Source organism: Aptenodytes forsteri, unplaced genomic scaffold (assembly GCF_000699145.1).
Source record: "Aptenodytes forsteri isolate BGI_AS27 unplaced genomic scaffold, ASM69914v1 Scaffold193, whole genome shotgun sequence".
Taxonomy (NCBI): domain Eukaryota; kingdom Metazoa; phylum Chordata; class Aves; order Sphenisciformes; family Spheniscidae; genus Aptenodytes; species Aptenodytes forsteri.
In genome coordinates, this window is record NW_008795405.1 from 2,210,718 (window position 1) to 2,232,838 (window position 22,121).

At 41.6% G+C, this 22,121-nt stretch overlaps 1 protein-coding gene across 1 annotated transcript in view; it reads left to right on the forward strand.

The window, feature by feature from the left end:
- Positions 1–22,121, forward strand: part of TTLL5 (tubulin tyrosine ligase like 5) — a 145,489-nt gene that overhangs the window by 25,364 nt on the left and 98,004 nt on the right. Inside the window, exons 9-17 of the mRNA XM_009280721.1 lie at positions 182–283; positions 411–502; positions 2,595–2,702; positions 12,889–12,970; positions 14,508–14,569; positions 15,341–15,432; positions 17,987–18,028; positions 21,143–21,256; positions 21,633–21,724. Of these exons, the coding sequence (XP_009278996.1) occupies positions 182–283; positions 411–502; positions 2,595–2,702; positions 12,889–12,970; positions 14,508–14,569; positions 15,341–15,432; positions 17,987–18,028; positions 21,143–21,256; positions 21,633–21,724 (786 nt within the window). The remainder of the gene's footprint in view (positions 1–181; positions 284–410; positions 503–2,594; positions 2,703–12,888; positions 12,971–14,507; positions 14,570–15,340; positions 15,433–17,986; positions 18,029–21,142; positions 21,257–21,632; positions 21,725–22,121) is intronic.

Here is a 22,121-nt window from a genome sequence, read left to right on the forward strand (position 1 = left end):
GCACCTGGATGTGGCCCTTGAGAATAAACTATTTTTTGTGAGGAGAGGTTGCGTATGATGAAGTCTCATTACATGCATTCTCTCCCTAGCTGTTGTGGTTGAGCGGTCTGTGTAGTAGGTCATATTTAGCAAGCATGTCAGTTGTTCAAGAAATACTGTGAATCTTTATCCCTCTTTACAGGTTTGCAACAGTGAGGTATGACCAGGCATCCAAGAACATTAAAAACCAGTTCATGCATCTGACCAACTACAGTGTCAACAAGAAGAGTGGAGATTATGTCAGGTACTTGGCTGGAAAATGGAACTTGATCATTAGAGGTTGAGCCAATTTACCTAAGTTGGTCTAAGGCTGGTGCAAGTCCATAGAGGTAGGCCAGTGGTGTCAACTTGCTTCTTTCATTTATTTTTAGCTGTGATGATCCTGAAGTAGAGGATTATGGAAACAAGTGGAGCATGAGTGCAATGCTGAGGTACTTAAAACAAGAGGGGAGAGACACTGCAGGTCAGTATAGATCTTGTTCTTTTATTCCTTTGTTGGATATTAATCATCTCACTAGTGCGATTCCTAAGAAGTCAGGGAAGAGCCCCAGTGAGTCCCATTTAGCACCAGAGCAGGGTGGAGGGAAGCATTATTCCTTACAGCTTACTCACTAGAGCTGTGCATTTATTCTCTATCCCCAGAGATGAGTCCTATCCCCAGAGATGAGGCCTACCCCTTCCCTTTTGCAAATAATATTCTGGGGCTTTCTCAGGGTGTGTTTCTTAATATTTTACCTACGTTTCCCGTTTCTTAAGGTCATTCCATTCCTTCTAAAAGCTTCCCTCCCTCTACTGCTCCCATGGCCTGTTCAGTCTGATGAGTGACCAACCTCTGGAGAACTGTGCCAGTTTGAATGACTCTTGGATGTGGTGTCATCTTTCCATGGCTCAGGTTTTTGCTGGGTGTTTTCATTTCAGTCTGTGTTTCATATAAAATAGCTCCCTCTTCCACACCTTTGCCAGGTCTGCTGGGAGTAAATGCATCTGCAGAGCAGAATCCAGGTATATCCTTTAAGGGATAAATTACCAGTGATACTGAGGCATCAGTAACACTACTGATAGCAGCTATGCCCATATTGCAAATGTTGCCAGGGAACACTTAGATGTTGGAGGAAGGGGTTTGAATCTGGCTTTCAGATAGAAGTAGACTTTTTCCCCATCATATGTGTGCATGGCTGTCCAATCACTTGCACCATATGTTTTCAGTAAGCTGTGTATGCATAGTTATTTATATTGATATGTTTCCAGACCCCACCCCAACCTAAAGTATAAAACCTGTACTCTTAATTGCGTAAACTGCTGAGCAATGCAAGCAGGTTTCTCTAACTATCCATTACAAGGCTTCTTGCACCTTTCGCTGATGCATCTGGTTCTGGTCCAGGCAGAATGCTGGCTGGAAAGTGCTGGCCTTGTCTGGGCTGGCAAGATTTTTGTGCTCTGGGATGTTTATGTGCACTTAGACATTCCCATGCTGTGTTGCTTCCACTTAATTGTCTTCTGGCGCAGAAGTTCACATCTGAATTTGCTTGCATGCTCCTCTGTAATTATTCAGGTCCCTGCATGTCATCATCTGAACATGAGAAATAGTAATTGTAGGCCTAAATCGAACTCTCTAGTCAAGTGGTTTGTACTAGATGTTCTTTGGGACAGGGATTACCAAATGTCTGTGTGGGTTTGCTGGAGTTCTTGTGTGTTTGCTTGCCCTCCCTTTGACGGGTGGGGAAGGCTGTCCTGTCATCCCTACTAACTTTTCAGACTAGGACTCCAGTGTTTGTTCATTCCCTCCTCCTCTCACTTCTCTATTGCTTGACCTTGAAAACAGAAACTTAAGTGTGGTGTTCTTTCTATTGCATGACTCATCCCAAGCCCAGTGTAGAATCCAGGTCTATATCTAACGTGCATCTTTTCTTGCCTTTTGCTCCCTCTGTCAGCTCAGATTCCTGTTCCTGAACATTGTTTACAGGCTCATACAGGAGCTGGAGAGAGCTTCCTTACTGAAACTGCAGATTATCTATAGGTCAGCAGGACTGGGAGCTGTCACCAGTCATACCATTTTGAAATTATTTGTGAGTCATGGTATGGGAACAGCTGCTTTAGAGGAAGGTGCAACATCACAGAACAGTTATTTCATAAAAGTCCACAAGAAAAAATTTTGTATCTCAGTGGCTATGGTCTATTCTCTGTAGTTTAAGGGCTTATCTCGCTAACCCACTCTCGTTTAATCCTTCCTAATGCTCTGAGTGGGTGGTGATCAGACTCCAGCTGACTTGCGTTGATGTGCTTGCCACATGTTTCTGCTTACTTGCACTGTACATATACTCACTTTTGTCATTCTCATTTGTGAGTATTTTTGCACTAGGATACTTACACATGTATTTATATACTTATGCTTGCATGGGTTTCCAGACATCATTGCTTTGTCATCCATAGACTCTCATGTGCTTTGATTCACACAGGTATCTGTCCATATGCATATTCTCATGCTTTTCTAGATATTGTGTGCTGCTTCACAATCTACTTTTTCCTTTTTTTTTTTTCTCCTCCCCTCCTTGCAGCACTGATGGCCAGCGTGGAGGACCTGATTATCAAGACTGTAGTTTCCGCTGAGCTGGCCATTGCCACAGCTTGTAAAACTTTCCTTTCACATCGTGGCAGCTGCTTTGGTAAGGCACTGGGGGTGTCTTTGTTGGTTGGCTCTTGAGTACGGTTTGAAACTTCCAGCTTTCTGACGCTACAGAGAAACGTGCATTCCCTATTACAAGGAAGCCTGATACTGTTTTTTTTCCTCAGTATAGGCTTCTGTGAGGGCAGGGGACGTTGAATCACAGCTGCCCCTGTGCCAGTGTCGTTCATCAGAATCTCATGCTAGAAAATGGGATGATTAAAAGGGACTTGAAAGGGAACTGGGGAAGTGCTGGAAAGTTGAAGTTACTGACCCACTAGTGCCCTTGCAAAGGATGGCTGTGAATGATTAAACATCCCTTTAGAGCATTTAATATTTTCTATTGAGCCATCTAGCCCAATGTAGTTCTGAATTACTGTCCTACATGCATCTGAGTACTAGGGAGGAATGTGTAATGCAGTGCCTGGAATGACCGTGGTGGTAATGCTTTTGGGCTTGTGCTTCTGGGAGAGTACCGCATGGTGGCGTCAAAGCCTATTTCTGGCAGAAGCTGGATGCAGAACTATGTGCTGGCAAAGGGATTTGAGAACTCGCTGGCAGCAGATGCTGGGATGAGGTCCAGAAAGCAGCGGCTGGTACCATAGTGTGCCTTCTCCCGCTTTCCAGTGGCTGCTTCCCAACCTTCCCTAAAGAGGCCTCCTCCTACTCTTAGCCACCCTTTGCTCATGTGGATACACGCACAAAGATGGAGTCTCGGGGCAGGGGAAATGAATCTAGAATTAGTCTCCATCAGTGCTTTAACCAAAGACCAAGCTTGGCTTAAGCTATTCTGTGTTTAGGTCTTGGGACTTATATTTAAACTAGCTGTGACAGGTAAATCCATTTGTGTGGTCCTTGGGTATTGACAGTTCTGCAGCTTTCAACACTAAAATAAATGCTGTAATCTTTGGATATTTGGGGGTGATGAGACAGTCAAGAATCAAGGAGGAGCCATGGCTGATAGGTTGTTTAGTTACCTGCCAAACTAGCTACCTCTCTGGCCTTAGCTCTTCCTGACTGACTCTGATGCCTTTGTTCAAAGTTGGAGAACCTTGGCATACATGGGGATTTATGAGTTAGATAATAGTTTTAGTGAAGTAGCAGTTTATCAGCTACTCCAGAAATACCAACAACTGGATTAAAAAAAAAAGTACACCAAAAAACTTTACTGCTTTTTTTGCTTCGCCCTTTTCCTCCCTCAGTTGTATTTCTAGATTCCTCTGAGCTGTGTATGTGGAAATTAATGTTCCTCATGTACTGTCTGCTGGGCCTGGCTCTGAGGTTATCCCGCTTCCTGCTGCCTCCCCAGGGCTGCACTAACCACCCTCTCAGATGCTCCCCCACAAATAAACTGTTTTGTTCCATTTATTTCAGTGTAAACATAAATTAAGAGCTTCCCAGGAAAGAGAGCTTAAGTAGGAGCCATACTGCTTCCCTAGGGAGCCTGAGGCATTTCCAGAGCTCAGTACTTTCTGCCACCTTCCCCCACAATTAAGTGGTGGTCCTTGTCCCAAGGATTTGAACTGCCCTTGTCATGCTGTATGGCTCATTTGTCATCCATGTGTCTTGTTCTGACACTCTTTGCTTGTGCCACTTTCAACCCTGTTATAAAAAAGGCAGTTTTTCTAGCTGGAAATGTTCAGAATGGCTGAGTTCATAGCTATTAACATGAGGGAGAAAACTGGGAATGAAGATTTCAAGGCAGCATGCAGAGGCTCCCAAGAGCCTTTTTTTTTTATTTTTATTTTTTTTTTATTCTGGGCTGTGAACAATGAAACTGCATGTGTGTATAGCTATTAGGAGAAAACTGGGAATGAAGATTTCAAGGCAGCATGCAGAGGCTCCCAAGTCCCAAGGACTGCCCTTGTCATGCTGTATGGCTCATTTGTCATCCATGTCCATGTTTCTGACACTCTTTGCTTGTGCCACTTTCAACCCTGTTATAAAAAAGGCAGTTTTTCTAGCTGGAAATGTTCAGAATGGCTGAGTTCATAGCTATTAACATGAGGGAGAAAACTGGGAATGAAGATTTCAAGGCAGCATGCAGAGGCTCCCAAGAGCCTTTTTTTTTTATTTTTATTTTTTTTTTATTCTGGGCTGTGAACAATGAAACTGCATGTGTGTCCTGAGAAAGACTGATCATTTGAAAAGTATCTCAGACTTCAGAAACCTGTATCTGAGATTCAGATACAGAGGTAGGCCTTGTTTGGAAAGCTTCTAGAAAAATATGACTAACTTAATGTGTATTCTACTCTAGTCTTTGTAATGCTGTTCTAGGGAATAGGACTGCAGCATGATTGCCACCTTCTTGCTAAAAATTAGATCACAAGTACTTATTTGTCTAGATTAGGTTGCCCACTTTATTTCTCTAACAGTTTAGCACTGCTGTGGTCATCCATTCCTTTCCCAAATAAATGGGGTTTTTTATGTAATAGACTTGTTTTCTAGATTTAAGGGAAGAGACTCTATTCATGGCTTCCTCATGTTCTAAAATAAGACTGGTGAGACAGTCTGTATGGTTCCAGCTACTCATGCTTACCTGGAAAGTGAGAGCGGTAGGTCAGGATGATTCTTTTCCTAATGTCAAAGCGGAGTGCTGCTGACAATTTGTGGAAAGATTGTAGTGAGTCTCCTTTTGGCCATGTCATGTGAGCTGTTTACTGCATTCTAGTGATAATCAGTTCTCAGAGGACTTGGGATGCTCAGTACTTTTGTTCCTCTGAAGTGCATCACAGAAAGTAGTGTAAGTACTACATGATTTTGTTGCAGCCTTGTTCATGCATTGTTATTAACAATGTGATCTCAAGCCTCTGTTTTGTTGTTTATGATTAGTTAATAATTCCTCATGTAAAATTAGGCTGCAAGTAAAAATTGTCTTAACCAGTAGCTCCAGAGGAGGGTATGCTGCAGGACTCTGAATCACTGCATTCTCCTGAAGCTGGTCACCAGCTGAGTTGTTGGTTGCCTCTGGAGCATCCTTTAAGAGAAACTGGATTTTGCACTGACTCTGAGGAACCTGACATCTCAGTGGGAGCAGGAGGTATGATAGGGATACATATGCCCAAGCTGATGAAAGACTGCGTTGTTCTCCCTCCTGGAGTAAGTGCTTCTGGGTAGACTAGAAAAGGCAGTGATGCCTGCTTTCAGACAGTCTGAAAAATCTCTCTGTAGGATGGTTTAGTAGGGGATGAAATGAAGGCAACTGGGTGTAGCATGTATTTTTGCCAGTATCCAGTGTAGCACCATTTTCTGTACTCACTGAAACATGAGCCTGGAGAAGCAATAGATTTAAGTCCCCTTTTTCATTCGCAGCTCTAGTCAACCCAGTGGTGATGCTGTTGAGCCCTTCTACAATCAAGAAGACAGAGCAGGATAGGATAATAGACATGTTTGTTGATCCCACCAAAGAAATGAGTTTCTTACTTAGCTTCTCCTGTGTCCTAAGGCTGACTTGGTCAAGCTTATGCTTCTAATCACATCTACATTAAGATGGTATAGAGCAAACAGTGAATTGTTGCACTACTTGAGTGGTGCTGACCTGGGGCTAAATGCTTAAAAAAAAGTCTTCATTTGTATCTAATCACCAGTTCTCAACCATCTATGTTACTGTTCTTCATGAGCATTTAATTTTCTTAGTAGTAGCAGTTGACCTGTTTGGGGGAATGGTAGCCTTTTGTAGTATTAAACAGTGCTGGCCTGCTCTATAATGAATTTTGCAGGACAGTAAAAATTTGAGATTCTTAAGGAATTTCTGTGCAGACTTGCTTGACATGAGTGTAGGTGAGTCCCTGCTTAGAGCCTTAGGTCAGCTATACATATACCATACACATATCCTATATCTGTTTCTGGTTTCATAGATGACATGTCAAGGAAAAGCAGAACAGGTATTCCCTACACTTGTCTCTTACCTTTTTTTGCAAAGCTTAATCCATTCTATTTTTATACCCTTACTGTCAGTGTTTGCTTTAAAGCCAGTATGTAAGGGTGCCATTTTGAATCTGAAAAAGGTTGTTCTTGGAGTCCTCTGGCTACCATCAGGTTCAGGAGCCCTGTACCTTTCAGGACAGGTCTTTTGATGATCCAATGTGCCAAGGTAGGTTTTGTAATATAAATATATCTTCAGAATTTAACAAAACTGTCAGCTGAGCCTGAAGGGTAAAACAGGTTCAAGGGATAGGTCTTCTAGTGATAGCTCCTTTAGGAGTAGGGGTCTATCCCAGCACTGTTTTCTTTACTTGTCGCTTCATAGCTCTAAATGGTACCTAACTGGCTGTTGATGATTTAGTACCCCGATCTCAGCTGAAAGAGTCAGGATCCCTGTTGCTGCAGAAGGTTTCTTTAGGTTTCTTTAGGAAGCTGTTCTCAGCTTGGTAGTAGCAGCAGTTTTCTTTCTCAGGGTGCTGGGGAAGACCTAGGAAGAATTAACTCTTCCAAAAACAGCCATAAAGAAATGACCAGCATTGTCAATTTGTCATCAGTGGACTTGTGTTACCAAAGTCTGAATCAACCCTGGATTCTCATTCCATCTTCTACTGCCATGGATTCTTGTAGTGACTTTAAGGTCTTTAGCAGATAGATGAGAACATGGAAGTTAGGAACACCAGGTTACTCTTGTCTCCTAGTTTGCTTGGGGCTAAGGTTGTTGGAATTTAGGAGCTTGAAATCAGAAGAACTTGGGCTAATGAAGTCAGGAAACATGCTCTGTTTCTCCTTCACCTCATGTACCCGTGTACCTATGGACTCAGCTGGCTTTTATTTTGATCTATCTGCTACTATGTTTTCTTAATTTGGCCACCTAAGTTTGTTGAAGAACAAGTAGCAGCATATCTACTCTTCTGCTCCTCAGTGACATAAGGGAAGTTAAGTGATGTGCAAAGGTGGTTATTGGGATGTTAACCTCTTTGCTCTCTATGATCTCACACGCTGGGTTGAAGAACTTTCTCCTTCATGGGTGATAATTTATTTACCCTGTAAGATTAGGATTATAAAGGCAGCCCAGTTTGCACCAAGACTCCTGTTCTTTGATGTTAGCCTTGAAGATGGCCTTATTAGCTTTTCTGACTTCAGAGTAGAAGGATGATTCTGAGTCTGATTTTGGTATAGGTGAGGAGCCCAACTGTAATCTTCTCTTCACCAAAGAAAGTAGTGATTTATGTAGAAGGAGGGCAACCAAGATGGTGAAGGGTCTGGAGGGCAAGACTTACGAGGAGCAGCTGAGGTCACTTGGCTTGTTCAGCTTAGAGAAGAGAAGGCTGAGGGGTGATCTCATTGCTGTTTACAGCTTCCTCAAGGGGGGCAGCGCAGGGGGAGGTACTGATCTCCTCCCTCTGGTGACCAGATAGGACACAAAGAAATGGAATGAAGCTGTGTCAGTGGAAGTTCAGATTGAACATTAGGAAAAGGCTCTTCACTGAAAGGGTGGTCGGTCACTGCAACAGGCTCGTCAAGGAAGTGGGCACGGCACCAATCCTGTCAGAGTTCAAGGAGTGTCTGGACAATGCTCTTAATCATATGATTTAGTTTTAGGTAGTCCTGCAAGGAGCAGGGAGTTGGACTTGATCCTTATGGGTCCCTTCTAAGTCGGGATATTCTATGAATCTATGTAGGCACCCTGAAATTAATCCACTTCTGAAGACTTCTATTGGGAATGTGCCTAAGTGTCCTTCAGGCTTCGGTAGAAGGAAAAAAGATTGAGAAGTCATCTTATAAGTGGACTTTCTCTGGTTACCTATTGTGGAGAAAGTGCCTCTAAGTGAGGTAATTACACATTTGGCCAAACAGGTATGACAGACTGGCAGATGCAGGCTGCATCTCGTGAAGTAGACAAGAACACCAACATGTGGAATAATTCTGTCCCCTCTTGTTGGGTCCTTTCCTGTAATAACACTGAGAGATAAAGCCTTTTTCTCTTAAAATAAAGTTCTCTAAAAAGGGAGTTAAGCTGTATTATTTGGAGTGTAAGGCAAATTCCCACACAAGACTACAGCACCAGGACTTTCCTTAAAGCCTTTGGTGTCCAGAGTAGAGGCTTCTATTCTATTACTTGATATGATAGTGTGGCCTTTTGCTTATCAAAGCCTAAACTGTTATGCTGGCCTTTTGTAGAGTAACAGGAATGATTTGGGACCTGACTGTGATAGCCCCCAAGCTGTAGATTTGTTCATGTCTCCATAGCTCTTAAGATGTGCTCTACCAGAGTTGAAGCAGGTACTGTACCATCACTGGATAAAGTGATGGAGTTCATTGGTGGATAAAGTGATGGAGTTCATTGGTGGATAAAGTGATGGAGTTCATTGGTGGATAAAGTGATGGAGTTCATTTACAAAATACTATGTAGTCTCTGAAGCCTCAAGTTTGGCAATACGTTCAACAAAGCAGTATGTCCATCACTATATTCCTAGAAGTTTTTCTCCCTTGCACTGACTGGTTGCTGCTTTGGATGAAATGGTAGCACAGTTAACTTTTCTAACTGAAGCTCCTTGATACCTGTTGTCTGTAAGCATGGTCTGCAGGATGCCTTTATATAAAGCACAGAAAGAGTAGGAAGGAAAAAGGGAAGACTTGAATTTCAGTGGCACAGGTGTAGTTCCTTGCATTAGGAATGTCTGTAAATATGCTCCTGCTTAAAATGAGACTATCTGTTTTTATTGCAAAAGCAAAAGAGTTGCATACTATGCAGCTTTTTTTTCCAGTATATATGTGTCCCTTCATAACCTCAGGTTGCCTCCATTCAATTGCAGAATATGAACTTTGCAGTAAAGCTTCTTCTTTTTCCACAGTGAGCGAGCTGAAAACAAAGACCAGAATTAAAGCGACCCTCTAGGAATTGAGCTTATTCATTCTACGCAAAATCATGAAAACATTGTTTGCGCTACCAGGCTATCACTTGTGACTTAGTTTCTAGACTTACAGAGAATAGCAAATTTTGGGGGGATATTTTCTAAAAGGGAGTGCCAGTGCAGTCTTTGACAGGATTATAAGCCAAACTTGGAATACATGGTAGTTTACCAGAACCAAAAAGCTTGAGACCATGTCTCTAGCCTTCCTCTTAGTCTTAAATAATGACATTGGCAAAAAAATCTCTGGCTGAACTGTTGCTGTTAGACTTTAGTCTGAAGCTAGCCCTTCTCTTGGGAGGATTGGGAAGCTCGGTCAGCAGTGACTTCTCTATGGGGGTCGGAGGGGGGAGGCAGGCTGGTCCTGCTGAGTCTTGGCAACAGCTGGTACCTCCTGACATAGTTCCAATCTCTTTAGCAAACTGCAAGGGTGAAGCGTGTTTTTGTGGGTTGTAGTAGCAAGAGGAGGGTTGAGTGTTGACCAGCTGGTACCTCCTGACATAGTTCCAATCTCTTTAGCAAACTGCAAGGGTGAAGCGTGTTTTGTGGGTTGTAGTAGCAAGAGGAGGGGAGCAAGGGAAGGCACTGTGGAAACTTGATATCTTAGTTTCTTCTGTTCTTACCTTAATAGTGGTGCAAGGTGGGTTGTCATAAACCTACTGTTGCCACAGCCTGAGGCATGTGTTTCTCTTTCAGTCAGCTGTTCCTGCTGAGTCTTGGCAACAGCTGGTACCTCCTGACATAGTTCCAATCTCTTTAGCAAACTGCAAGGGTGAAGCGTGTTTTTGTGGGTTGTAGTAGCAAGAGGAGGGGAGCAAGGGAAGGCACTGTGGAAACTTGATATCTTAGTTTCTTCTGTTCTTACCTTAATAGTGGTGCAAGGTGGGTTGTCATAAACCTACTGTTGCCACAGCCTGAGGCATGTGTTTCTCTTTCAGTCATTCTGTTTTCTTTACTCTCTTTACAGAGGGAAATGGCAGTCTTGCTGAACTTGGTAATTGCAGAGGATATACTTCTGATCTTGCTATGCTCATGTGACTACATCTTTGTGCTGCCTATGTATTTATTTTTACAAATGATAGTGGAGTTTCACAGTAGAAAGGATACTTCTTCGGTGTTTAATCTAGATAGTGCATTTTCCAATGTGGAAGAGAGCCAAGGAGATATTTCTAGGATAGTTGAAACCACAGGTAATTTATCTTCTGTTTGTGCCCTAGTATCCCAGGCAGACTTCAGAACCCCTTTGTGCTAAGACCTATGTGGGAACCTGTGAGGCTTGATTCTGTTGCCAGAACATGGATATTGCATAACTCCTGATGCCCTGAGGTAGCAGAGACATCTGTCTAGGGGTTGTAGATATGACCTAGAATACGTGAGACTTGGGGCATTATGGAGCAGCAGTGGAGTCTTCCTAGGAGACCCTAAGGCATTGCAGACAACATTAGATGTCTGTGTTTAACAATGGAATTGCGTCAACAGGGATACCCCAAAAAGCTTGCTGTCCTAATAAACAAGGCAGACACAAGGGAAAGGAGTGTAAAGCACCAGCAGCATGGTCAGGGCTAGCTAAGGTCAAGAGGTTTCCCATATGTATTTGTAAAAGTGGACAGAGTAAGTAACTGGGAGGGAAAGAGAGAGGTTTAAAGAGCAAGTGGTTTGGAAGGGAGAAAAGTGTGGGAGAGGAGGACAAAGTCACAGGAGCCAAAATACTAGCAAAGGTCCTTTGAGGGGCAGAGGGAGGGAATGGCCAGCAGCAAAAGAAGCAGCAGCTAGTCAAAACAAAATGCTCTGCTTCCTGACTGGGGTTGGGAGGTTGCAGACCAGCAGCTGCCACAGGCCCACTCCTTGCTTCTCTGCCTTGAGCATGATGTACCTGTCCACTGGAGTTTGCTGTGCCATTAAGAGTCACAGATCTTCACCAAACCTGAGATTGTATTTTGAAATAATGTATTAAAATAATCAGAAGTTTCTCCTGGTCAAAATGCTTTGCTAATGTTTACACTTATAATCCCCACCTCCTCCTTTTCCCTCTACTGCAGCCTTTCCCATCTGGGCAGCAAGAGAGCCAAACATAGATTCAGCCTCATTTCTTTGGAGTGAACCAAGTCCTTAACTCTCTGCTGTTTTGCTTCCCACTCAATGTCTGGCTACACAGTCTAGAAAAGTGAGCAGGCAATACTCACTCTGCTGCCATTTCCTCCCTTTCCAAGTTCCCCCCGCAGCTCATTAACTTCACGTTATAAGCTACATGAGCTCTCACACAGCTGTCTGCATAGGAATATCTTGTCAAGCAGTCCAGCTCCCCAGAGACAGCATCAACGTCAGGCAGGCGACAAAAGGCCAAGGCCAGAATTCAAGGAAAGCAGCATGGCAAAGAAATTCTCTTGCCTTCGCTCCAGGCACTAGGGAACTGGTTAATTCCATGGAAATCCTTCTTCTCTGCCAATACCCTGTTCTGCAGTGTTTTGAAAAAAAGTGCCTAAGTTGTCCTGCTGATCATTAACTGTATTTCTTAATGCTGGAAGAGGGAATTGCATTAACGCCAACTTCTGATTTACAGTCATCTTTGTGTAGCATCCTTCTTGCAACTCTTTCCAAACTAGAGTGAACGTGTGTATAGAGTGAAATAGTAAAATCAGTCTTGGAATGGGAAGCTGGCTTCAATCTGACCTGTGTAGAGCAGAACACATCTAGCAGATGTGATATGTTATGAATGTTTTAGAAACTAAGGAAAAAATATTTCTATAGTGGATTGCTGCAAAGTGGCAAGCTGTCAATAAGATAAAGAGTTATGGGAGGTTGTCCATGTAGATGAAGCTGCTGAGGAGAGGACTCTTGTACCCCTGTGGGGATATTGCAGAAGAACATACAGGAATAATTGAAAAGAAGCTGATGCCTGAAAGAAGCAAGATTTTCTATAGCTGACTGGAACAATGAATATAGGAATTAAAAAATGAAAAGGAGAATGAAGTTCTGTTGTTTCCAGGATCCAATGGAAGAAGTAGATTGGACCTGCTGTGCTTGTGTCAATTCTGTGTGAAAACAAGTAGTGGAGTTCTGCATGAACTGCAGTTTGTGGACAGCAAAGAGTTTATTTTTCTATCTAATACTTCCCTAAGACTCATTTTCTGCTTCCCTCTTTCCCCCACAAACAGAATATATTTAATCTTGATTCTGTGGAAGTGAAATTTCCCACTTATGGAATGTTACTATTTGTTTAGCCCTAGAGAGTTCACTGGATTTAATGTAAATGATATAGATAGAAATGACCTGATAGAGACTAATGTTGGACCTTACCTGAATGTTTAAAGGTACAGTAAGCTAAATTTACGGTGTCCGCTGTGTTTTCAGAGCTGTATGGTTTTGATGTCCTTATTGATGATACTCTCAAGCCCTGGCTGTTGGAAGTGAACCTATCCCCATCATTGGCCTGGTAAGTGATTCCCAGTTTAATATGAGGCTGGGAGTGTTGCTAGAGATGGTTGTCCTTGAAACTTGTGGTCCTAGGAGGGCATGGTTTCATGATGCCTGCAGAGTATTTGTTCCACTGCTAAGAGTTGACAGAGGGGATAGTCCTTTGCTTTTCTCTTTGCATAAAGAAACTTATTGTAGCAATAGGTTTTGAAAGAACCCAGTTGGGATTCCATTTTCTTTTTGATTATTTCTCCTCCATAGTCCATCATCATTGTTAACACTTCATGATCTCCCATCATAGACGAATTTTGAAACTCTCCAGACTATTGTGTGGGGTTTCAATCTGCTTGGCTGAGTAGAAACTTTAAGATTTTGAAGTCCAAGCAGAGTTCAGGCGTTATGCTTGACTTGGGTACGTAGATGTATGCTTGGGCTCAGATTTTTGGTCTAGTACTCTCTTTAGCTAAAATCTAAAGAGTGAGTGTTGTCTTGGCCCTCATGCTGACCCTCATACTTTAATGAAACTTGAGGATTTATTTTTGTAGATCTCCAACTATGTGTGTTTTCTGGACTACTGTTTAACTTTACAGGAGCACAGATGCACAATACACTTTTGTAGTACTGTGAGTAATATTTCAGTTATGATGGTATAAATAAGCTTTAAGTTATATGTTCCTGGAATAGCCATATCTGACCTTCCTCTTGATTTTTTTTTTTTTTTCCTTTTTTTATCCTGCATAGAATTTTTTTCACACACTGTTCATAACCCTAGCTTCCACAGTACCCATTTTGTTTTCAGGTGCAACTAGAATGTTTCCACAACATTTAATTTCCTGATTTGGTGGTTTGTGCTCATATACATACACACTGAATTGTCTGCATCCTTTACTACTTAAAACTGTAACTCACATCTGCACCCTTTGCTCTGCTTTGTTATGATTGCCATTTTCTTTGTCCAAGCTGTTGGCATCTGTCACTGTGCTGTAGAACATGGCTGATTTCGAGCAGAGAAACTTTGCCTGTCTGATTTGAACTGTATTCATTGATTCTGCGCCCCCCCCCCCCCCCCTAAAATCATGGATGCTTTCCGTCTGTCCCCACTGTCTGATCTCTTCATATCTGTCACCTTCCCTCATCATTTGTTCCCATCCATTAGAACTAACCCATCTGATTTCATGATTTTATGTGGAAGAGGCATAGGTAACTGTAGTTTTTAAGAATTCTGCGACAGCAACCTCTATCTACTCCATGAAATGTAGCATAGATACATTCAAAGAAAATGTTTCTAGCCAAGCAGAGCTAAAACAAGGCCATATGTTGCTGCATTAGAAGATTAAAGCTGTGAAAAAGGATAAACAGAAACAGATCAATCTGTTGCTGTTGTGTGTTTACTTATGTGTGTGAAAATCACCTAGTTTTCTTCCCATGTTGATTATGTCTGTGTTAAGGACCAATACAAAGAAACTATATTGGAAGATATCTTGGATATTGATGCATTCCTCTCATTTAATGCCAGACAAATAATTCCTCTTGTCCTCTGTTGCATGTGGGGATAGTGATGCTCCTTTGGACCTGAAGATCAAAGCTAGCATGCTCTCAGATATGTTCACTCTTGTAGGTGAGTGTAACAAAAAGCTCCTTCAATCTTTCCCTCATTTAAAACCACTAAAAGGTAGGTTTATGAGCTGCATGTTATTAGATGAGTATAATAGAGGAGAACTCTAAGGAGAGCAACTGTATTTAGCACTGGGAAGTTATATGTGGACATTTCAGCTTCAGAATTATCTGGCTGGTTTTGATGCTTAGGTGGTATTAAGAGTCCCTAGTTTGGTATTTGAAGACACTACTCTCTCTTTAGCAGGTGACTTCTGTTTAGCCCTCAGAATCAGTGTTCATGCGCTTTTTTTTTTTTTTTTTTTTTTTTAGGTTGAATGTGTGTGTTCTCGTTAGGCTATGTTAGAAGTGGAGTCATGCTTGTGAAAGCTGCATGACTTTCTAGTGCACAGCACCTTTTACACATCCCTAGTACATCTTGGTTCAGTTACTCGACACAACTTACCCCTAATACTAAAAGAGGCAGAATTGTCATCAGGTAGCCTGCTCAGCTATTTAAGAAACGGAGCCTATCTCTATGCTGCTATTCAGTAACCCATGTTATTGATTTAAGTACTTGGTTTTGAAGCAAGTTCCAGTTTTATTAAAAAAATGTAATGCAATGTGCAGTTTGGGATTAAACAAAGCAAGATACAAAAAAAGGAAAGCATCCTTTTTGGTCCTTGGCCAGGGACAGGAAGGTCATGTATAGACTGAGATCATTAACAGGAATGCTAGGTTTATATTTCAAGGTTTGCCTGTCTTAAAGTTCTCATGTGGCTCCTGATGCCCATAGGCTTCGTGTGCCAGGATCCAGGCCAGCGGTCAAGCCGGGCCATTTATCATTCGTCTGAATCTGTCAGGAGAAATCCATACCAGAAGCTGCAGGTAAGTGACTTCAACAAGCCAGAGCTGAGCAGAGTAGCAGGAAAGTCATTCTCATTGAATTTGGCTCAGGGGTGAGAGAGCCACTGAGTGAGTAAGGTTATCTGGATTTCTAGCATAACTGCAGAAGAGACTCAGGGGATGCACCTTGAGCTATGGGCTGTTCAGCCACTTTTGTTTTGTTGTAGACAACAAGCTTCCAGAAGCCTAAAGCTTTATGAATGTCTCCAAGACGTCCTTCTAGGCAGAAGGAGCTTTTTGCATTTGAAATATAAGGCTTCTTTCCCATTCACTCCTGGAATCTCTCACTTCCTTTCCTGTGGATCCTTGGACTGAGGCCTCATGTGGCTTGCTGTGACTGTCCATTACCTTTTCTGCTGAGATAATGCTTTCTTAGCAGTGTAATGCTGAAGTTCTCTATCTCTTTTTGGCTACTAGATGGGTTCCATAAATATCTGTGGAAGTGGAGCAGTCACAAAAAGGCAGGGGGATCCCCTGTGTCCTTTGGACTTTCAAATGCATTTCTCCTCAGGCAAATAGGCAAATGGTGTATCCTGACACTCTCTGCAGCTGATGCATATGCTCCTGTGAGGGACATGCAACATGGCTGTGTAGTTCAATTAGGAAATGAAAAGTCATTTTTCTTCAGTGACAGAGTACCAATACACTGTCCATTTTGGTATAGGGTAAACTCAAAGAAATTGCAACATTTTGCTTCTTGTAAAACTTGGAGTCTTCAGTCATTGGGAGAGAGGTGAATAGCTGGTAAGGTGAGATTTGTGTATCTATAGGATGCGTGGCTGAGTCCAAAGCTTCTGAGGCCAATTTAATACGTAGGGTTTCATACAGATCCCCCTGACCATAAAGGTGCTCTTTGTGGCAGACAAAAGGTATGTCAGATAAAATAGGAACCATTCCAGAAAAAGTAACCTTCTCTCTTAGAGTAATGCGATCAGATCCTGATGACTTGACGTCTTTTATCTGAAAAAAAATTATACAAGACAGTCTCAGAAAGTCGAGCTGTTGGGAAGCATTGAATTTTAAGGAGGCTTTAAACTTATAGATTTATTTTTGCTTAAAAAACCACAAATAGGTGTAAGGCCTGGCCAGTTGAAATGTGCAAAGATTTGTATGACAGAGCAGTGGTTATGAGATGGGATTAACTTATCTTTTGGGACAGGTGTCCCCCTTACCTATGTTTACCAGGAACAGGCTTCTAATCCAGTGATAAAGTTTTATAGCATGTTTTTCTTAAGTACCTAAATAGAAATCCCATGGCTAAATAGATGCATAGATCTTTCCATGGTTCAAGAATGTTTTGGCCTGCTCTTTGCTGAATGCATTTTATCTCAGATTGTTGGCTCTTTGATACTTCTGTTCCCATTCTCAGTTGCAAAGGGTACTTTGAACTTCTCTTGTTTTTCTTAACTCCTTCATGATGTCTTAAGTTTTGATTGTTCACTTAGGCCATCTTTAATCGTTGTAAAAGTTGCTTCTTGGGAAAGAAATGCTGATACCAGTGTTCTTGGTCATGAGATAGTTATGGCAACTTCTGTTTTCTGAGTTTCACCAGACTGGACTGTAAGTTCCTTGTGCAATTTCTTTGGTTTGACTCTCTGAGCATTTCTCCCTCTAGGGAAATGAACAATTTAGCTCCTTCCTTTGTAACTTCTTGTTGATTTAGGTTGGAGCTCTTTCAATTAATCGTAAACAATAAAGGGACCTCGACCTGTTTTGTATAGACCAACTGTAGAGAAGAACTTGGCAGCAGTACAGCTAGAAATGATAGATAGGTCTCTTGAGAATCCTTTCTTACACCATTTGCTCCTCTTGGGCATTGGAGAGGAGGAAGGCAGCCTGAATACCACCGAAGGCAAGAAAAATCTAAGCTCCTATGATAATAGTTTTCTTTTGAACCTATCCCTGTCATTAAACTGGTCTTGTTTGTAGGCCTGATGCCAGATAAGTAATACAGGGTATTTTTTGACATTCTGCTGATGTTTCTACACCTGTTTTAGAATGTTAAATAGCATCTTGTTTCTCCACAAGAACTGGAATATTGTTGAGATATTTAAATGAAATGGCTTCTGGAATTTCAGGATTTTTACTATTTTTTTTTTTAACCCCCTCTGTTCTATGAACAATTCTACTTGACAGCATCCGTTTCTCCTTAATATATAGCTATTAAATATTTTCTTCTGGGTAACTCTTACCTTTCAAAAATATGAATTTTGGTCATGGCAGTTGAGTTAATTCATCCATTATGCAGAACTCTTTTCTGTGTGCTTTTGAAAATTATGTGTATGTCCAGATGCATTCTGCACAGTTGCGCACATCTGAGGTTAGGATTAGTGCTGCGTTTGGGATGGGGACAGGATACGTTTGTGGAGGATATGAGGAAGATCTGAACTGAGATGATAGAAGCTGTTAGCTATGTCTCTGGACTTCAGTTATACCCTTTTGCTTTAGAGTACTCACCATTTCTCTGCAACTTGAGCAGGGATGATAGTGTCTTGGACAACACAAGGTTTTTATTCTCTTTGTGTGTCTCTTGCAGCGACCTGTGTCTGCGCAGTCGCAAACAGCAAACACCAGATTGGTAAGTACCCATACCCTTCAGCTCCCTTTACCAATATAAGGGACACAATTTCAAATGCTACCTTTTACAGTACTTTTGGCACAATTGGTCCCAAAATATGTTTTGCAGCTAAGTAGCCTGGTGGGGGGGGAAGACAACAAGAAAAGAGGAGATGGATAGGTACTGGCATACGTTTCCATATGGCAAGAGCAACAGTTAGAAAAACATTTACATCAGTTCTAGCAGCTTAAAAAAAGAGTAGGTGAGGTGTGCTGAGAGTCAAGGTCAGCTCGGTCAAATCTCTTGGTTTTTTTAAGCCTACAAGTATTTCTGAACTGCGTTTTGAAGAAATTGGATATAGATGTTTAAAAATAAAGTTGTCACTCTGGTCATCAAATGATGAAGACAGTGGCAGCACAGTGTTCTGGGTTTGGTAGGTCGTTAAAAAGGAAAGTGCCAAAACAAAGGAAGAGCTGGTGAAAGCAGCAGCAAATAGGAGTGTCACACCAAAAGGGAGGAGGAGGAGGAATTTTTGTCTTGCATACTACAGGGGATGGAATAAGTCTGAATGAAAAGGATAGCACAGGTGAATCTGTATTGACAAAATTCAGGTGGCCCCATAAGTGAAGTAATTATTTTCTGTGAGACAGTCATCTGAAGGAAACTGCAAAAATTTGAGAGTGAACTGGTTCAAAACAGATACAGAGATAAGAAGGATTTCTTAAAGATAATGGAAAAATGTAGAACTACCGTTAGCATGTCAGACTGATCCACCTTTCTAAATGTCATATTTGGCACCCTTCTTGCAAGCCGTATGGACAAATCAATGTTAGTTTACAATTCTAAGCACCTGGCTGTGTGGGGACATGGTAGGCATTATTTTGCTGCTGGGCTTCATGCACGAATGTAATAGCAATGATTCTCTTTTTTTTTTTTTTTTTTTTTTTTTTTTTTTTTGAGATTTCCCAGCAGGAAGGAAGGTAGGACAGATGGAATCATCTAATTCATTCTATGCGCTGCCATTTATGTCATTCTGTGTAAGTTTAGCTGGGGCTAAGAGAAGAGAGTCTTACTGAATAATGAGGTTTCATAGAGAATAGGAAGGATCTTTGTGCCAACTGCTGTCAGTGCTTAGTATAATTAGAATCAGGATGTGGGAACCAGAGATGCTTGCAGAATTTGGAGATAAAACAAAGTGGTTTGATTTATCTATACTTTTAAAGATAAGCTGGGTCAAAGAGGAAACAAGATCGTTGTGAAGTTGGAGACATTTCTGTGCTACAGCCAGAGACAATTCTGCAGTGAAACACTGAAAAAAGTGTTTGTGCAGGAAGTTCAGTGAAGTTAGAGTTTTTCTCTAGCATTTTGACAGTAGTGTAGTTTGTTCTCAGGTAGGAGGCAGAGCGTCACAAGTCGTAGGAGCCAGAGCTGCCAATATGTAGGCGCACATTTTCTGTATGTAATCAATGAAATCACCTCCATTGTATCGAGACAATGGAGATGATTTCATTGAAGTATTTCCTTAGTAAAGGAGATCATCTGATAGGATGAAAAATTTCCCGTAATATTCTCTTTGAGCAGCAGTTCTCACATGATGATTGTTATGGTAGTGTCAGGAAATGGTTTTTAAGAGGAGGTTACCTAGCAGGAGATTTTAGAGGAAGTTATTAAGCGAAGTTGTTGAGCTGTGCTTTTGAAATGGAGGAAAGCTTAGGAAGAAAGACTAAAAGCCTTTCAACTTAATGCCATGTACAGTATGAAGCAAACCTGTTTGACTACTGACATTTTTATTTCTTCTGCAAATGCTTGTGTTTCCTACCTTCTCATCCAGATTGTCTCATTTTCTCTTGTTTTATTTAATCAGTTTTCATTAGGCTTAACAAAATGTTTCAGCTGGCACTTGCTATGTCTGTTTTTTCTTTGGATCTTTCTGTGCCAATCACTGCAGTGTAACCCATTCTAGTGCAATGCCTGTTGCTTTTACAGTTGCTTCATCTGCAGATTCTGAATAGCCGCTTGCAATTTCTAATGAAACACAGGGAATGGAATTCAATTCCAGTAGTCCTTACAAATAAAGATACAACCTGATCTTGCCATGGGTTTTATTTGTATCTGAGCAGTATGGGATATTCCCCTGGGCTTATCCAGCTTAAGGTTTCTGTTGTGTTTTTCCTCTTCTTTCTAGCTCAAGAAGGCCCTCTGTGCATTCTTTGCTCAGTATAGTGCTAAAAGAAAATTTAAAGTTTGTATAAAGGCATGAGACCTTCTCAGCTAGACTGTTTAATGCTATTTTTACAGAGGTAGTTTATCTGAACTGGGCCTAACACCAGCTAAAATGTAATTGAGAACATGTTCAAAGACTTCAGTCTTGCTGGGATTTTAAGATACTATAATCCTGCTAATTTGAAGACACTTTGAATTCCTGTCCTTTGTTAGAATTGATCAGAACTGCCCATCAGGTTAAGAATGAGCTTGGAGAGACTGTCTGCAAATTATTTCTTTTCTTATTTTTAAAATTCGTATATGTATGCAAATTTGCATGATGTATCTACATACATACACAAGATCTGTCTGTTAAGTGTGAGAAGTAGCAAGTTGAGATCTAGCAGTATAGTAACAAAAGAATAACAGGTGGTGAACTTAATTTTTCACTTTTTTCCTGCAACTCTATCTCATCAGTGAATTACAGTTCTGTTGTTCTAATGTAGCAACACAACTGGAACAGCGAATCATGGTTCTGGTACCATTGAGGTATGAATCCAAGTGTATTTGGGGCCTGTGAGTGTGAATGCTGGCTCCTTGGGTAAGGATTTTTCTGTATGAAATCCTGGCTTTGGTGCTTTTGGGTATGTCTCATGTTTTTCCAGAACGGTCCAGGGGTGTAAATACTGGCACTGATGCCTGAATTGTGAGTCCTGCTGTGCTAAAAACTAGGAATGTGAATACTCATACTTAGTGCACGCTGGGGTGTGGACTCTTCAACAGCTGGAGTGTGGAATTGTGAATTCTGGCTGTAGTACTCTGGAGTACTGATTCTGCTGGGAATGGGGTCCTGGAATTTGAATGTAACTTTTTTTTTCCCTAAAGTAAGTTGAGAGGAAAAGGGAAAAATCTGGATTCACACTGTCTCTACAGCGTACCCGTCCTCTGTCTGCCAGTGATGCTGAAATTAAAAACCCGATGCCCTCGGGCAGGGAAAAAGCAACAGGAAGGCAAGGCAGCTCTGTGCTAGGTCTCTCCATGGAGGAAGTAAGTAGGCTATTAAATATCTTTTATTTACCTTGGCTTTCATGGAATATGTGGGGTTATTTGCTCAGCAAAGAGCAAGTGCATGTATATGAAAAACATGACCGAAGAAATACAATTCTTGAAACGGAACTGCTGAGTTTTACCACTGGTACTGCTCTTGCCCTCAGTCATGCCAGGCATACATATGTGCTCCAAGCAGTGATAGACTCCTTCAGAATTTAAATGCAAGATAAAATTGCTTAAGGATGTCATAAATACCCAGCTCACTCCCAGGACTACAGTAATAGTCTTGTCCTCTGAAACTCAGAGATTTTTGTGGGGTTCATTTTTCATTGTATCTATTTTGCTGGCTATTTTTTTCTCTTTTTATTCCAAGATAAAAGTTCTTCGTCGAGTGAGAGAAGAGAACGAACGGAGAGGAGGCTTCATCCGGATATTCCCTACCCCATTAACATGGGACCTTTATGGGTAAGATTAAAAATCCAGTAGAATGGCTTAGTGTTGCACTGATGCTCTGTGTTGAGAGATATTCGATGTGTCGTGGTTTAACCCCGGTCAGCAACCAAGCACCACACAGCCGCTCACTCACCCTCCTCCCCTGCTGGTGGGATGGGAGAGAGAATTGGAAGAGCAAAAGTCAGAAAACTCGTGGGCTGAGATAACAACAGTTTAATAATAAAAATATTATAATAATAATAATAGTAATGAAAACAACAAGAGAGAGAAAAAGAGGAACAAAACCCAGGAAAAATAAGTGATGCAACAGCTCACCACCCGCCAACCAATGTCCAGCTAGTCCCTGAGCAGCAATCACAGACTGCAGTCCCTTAGGGGTATACCTGCTCCAAGTGGAGCCTTATCTATG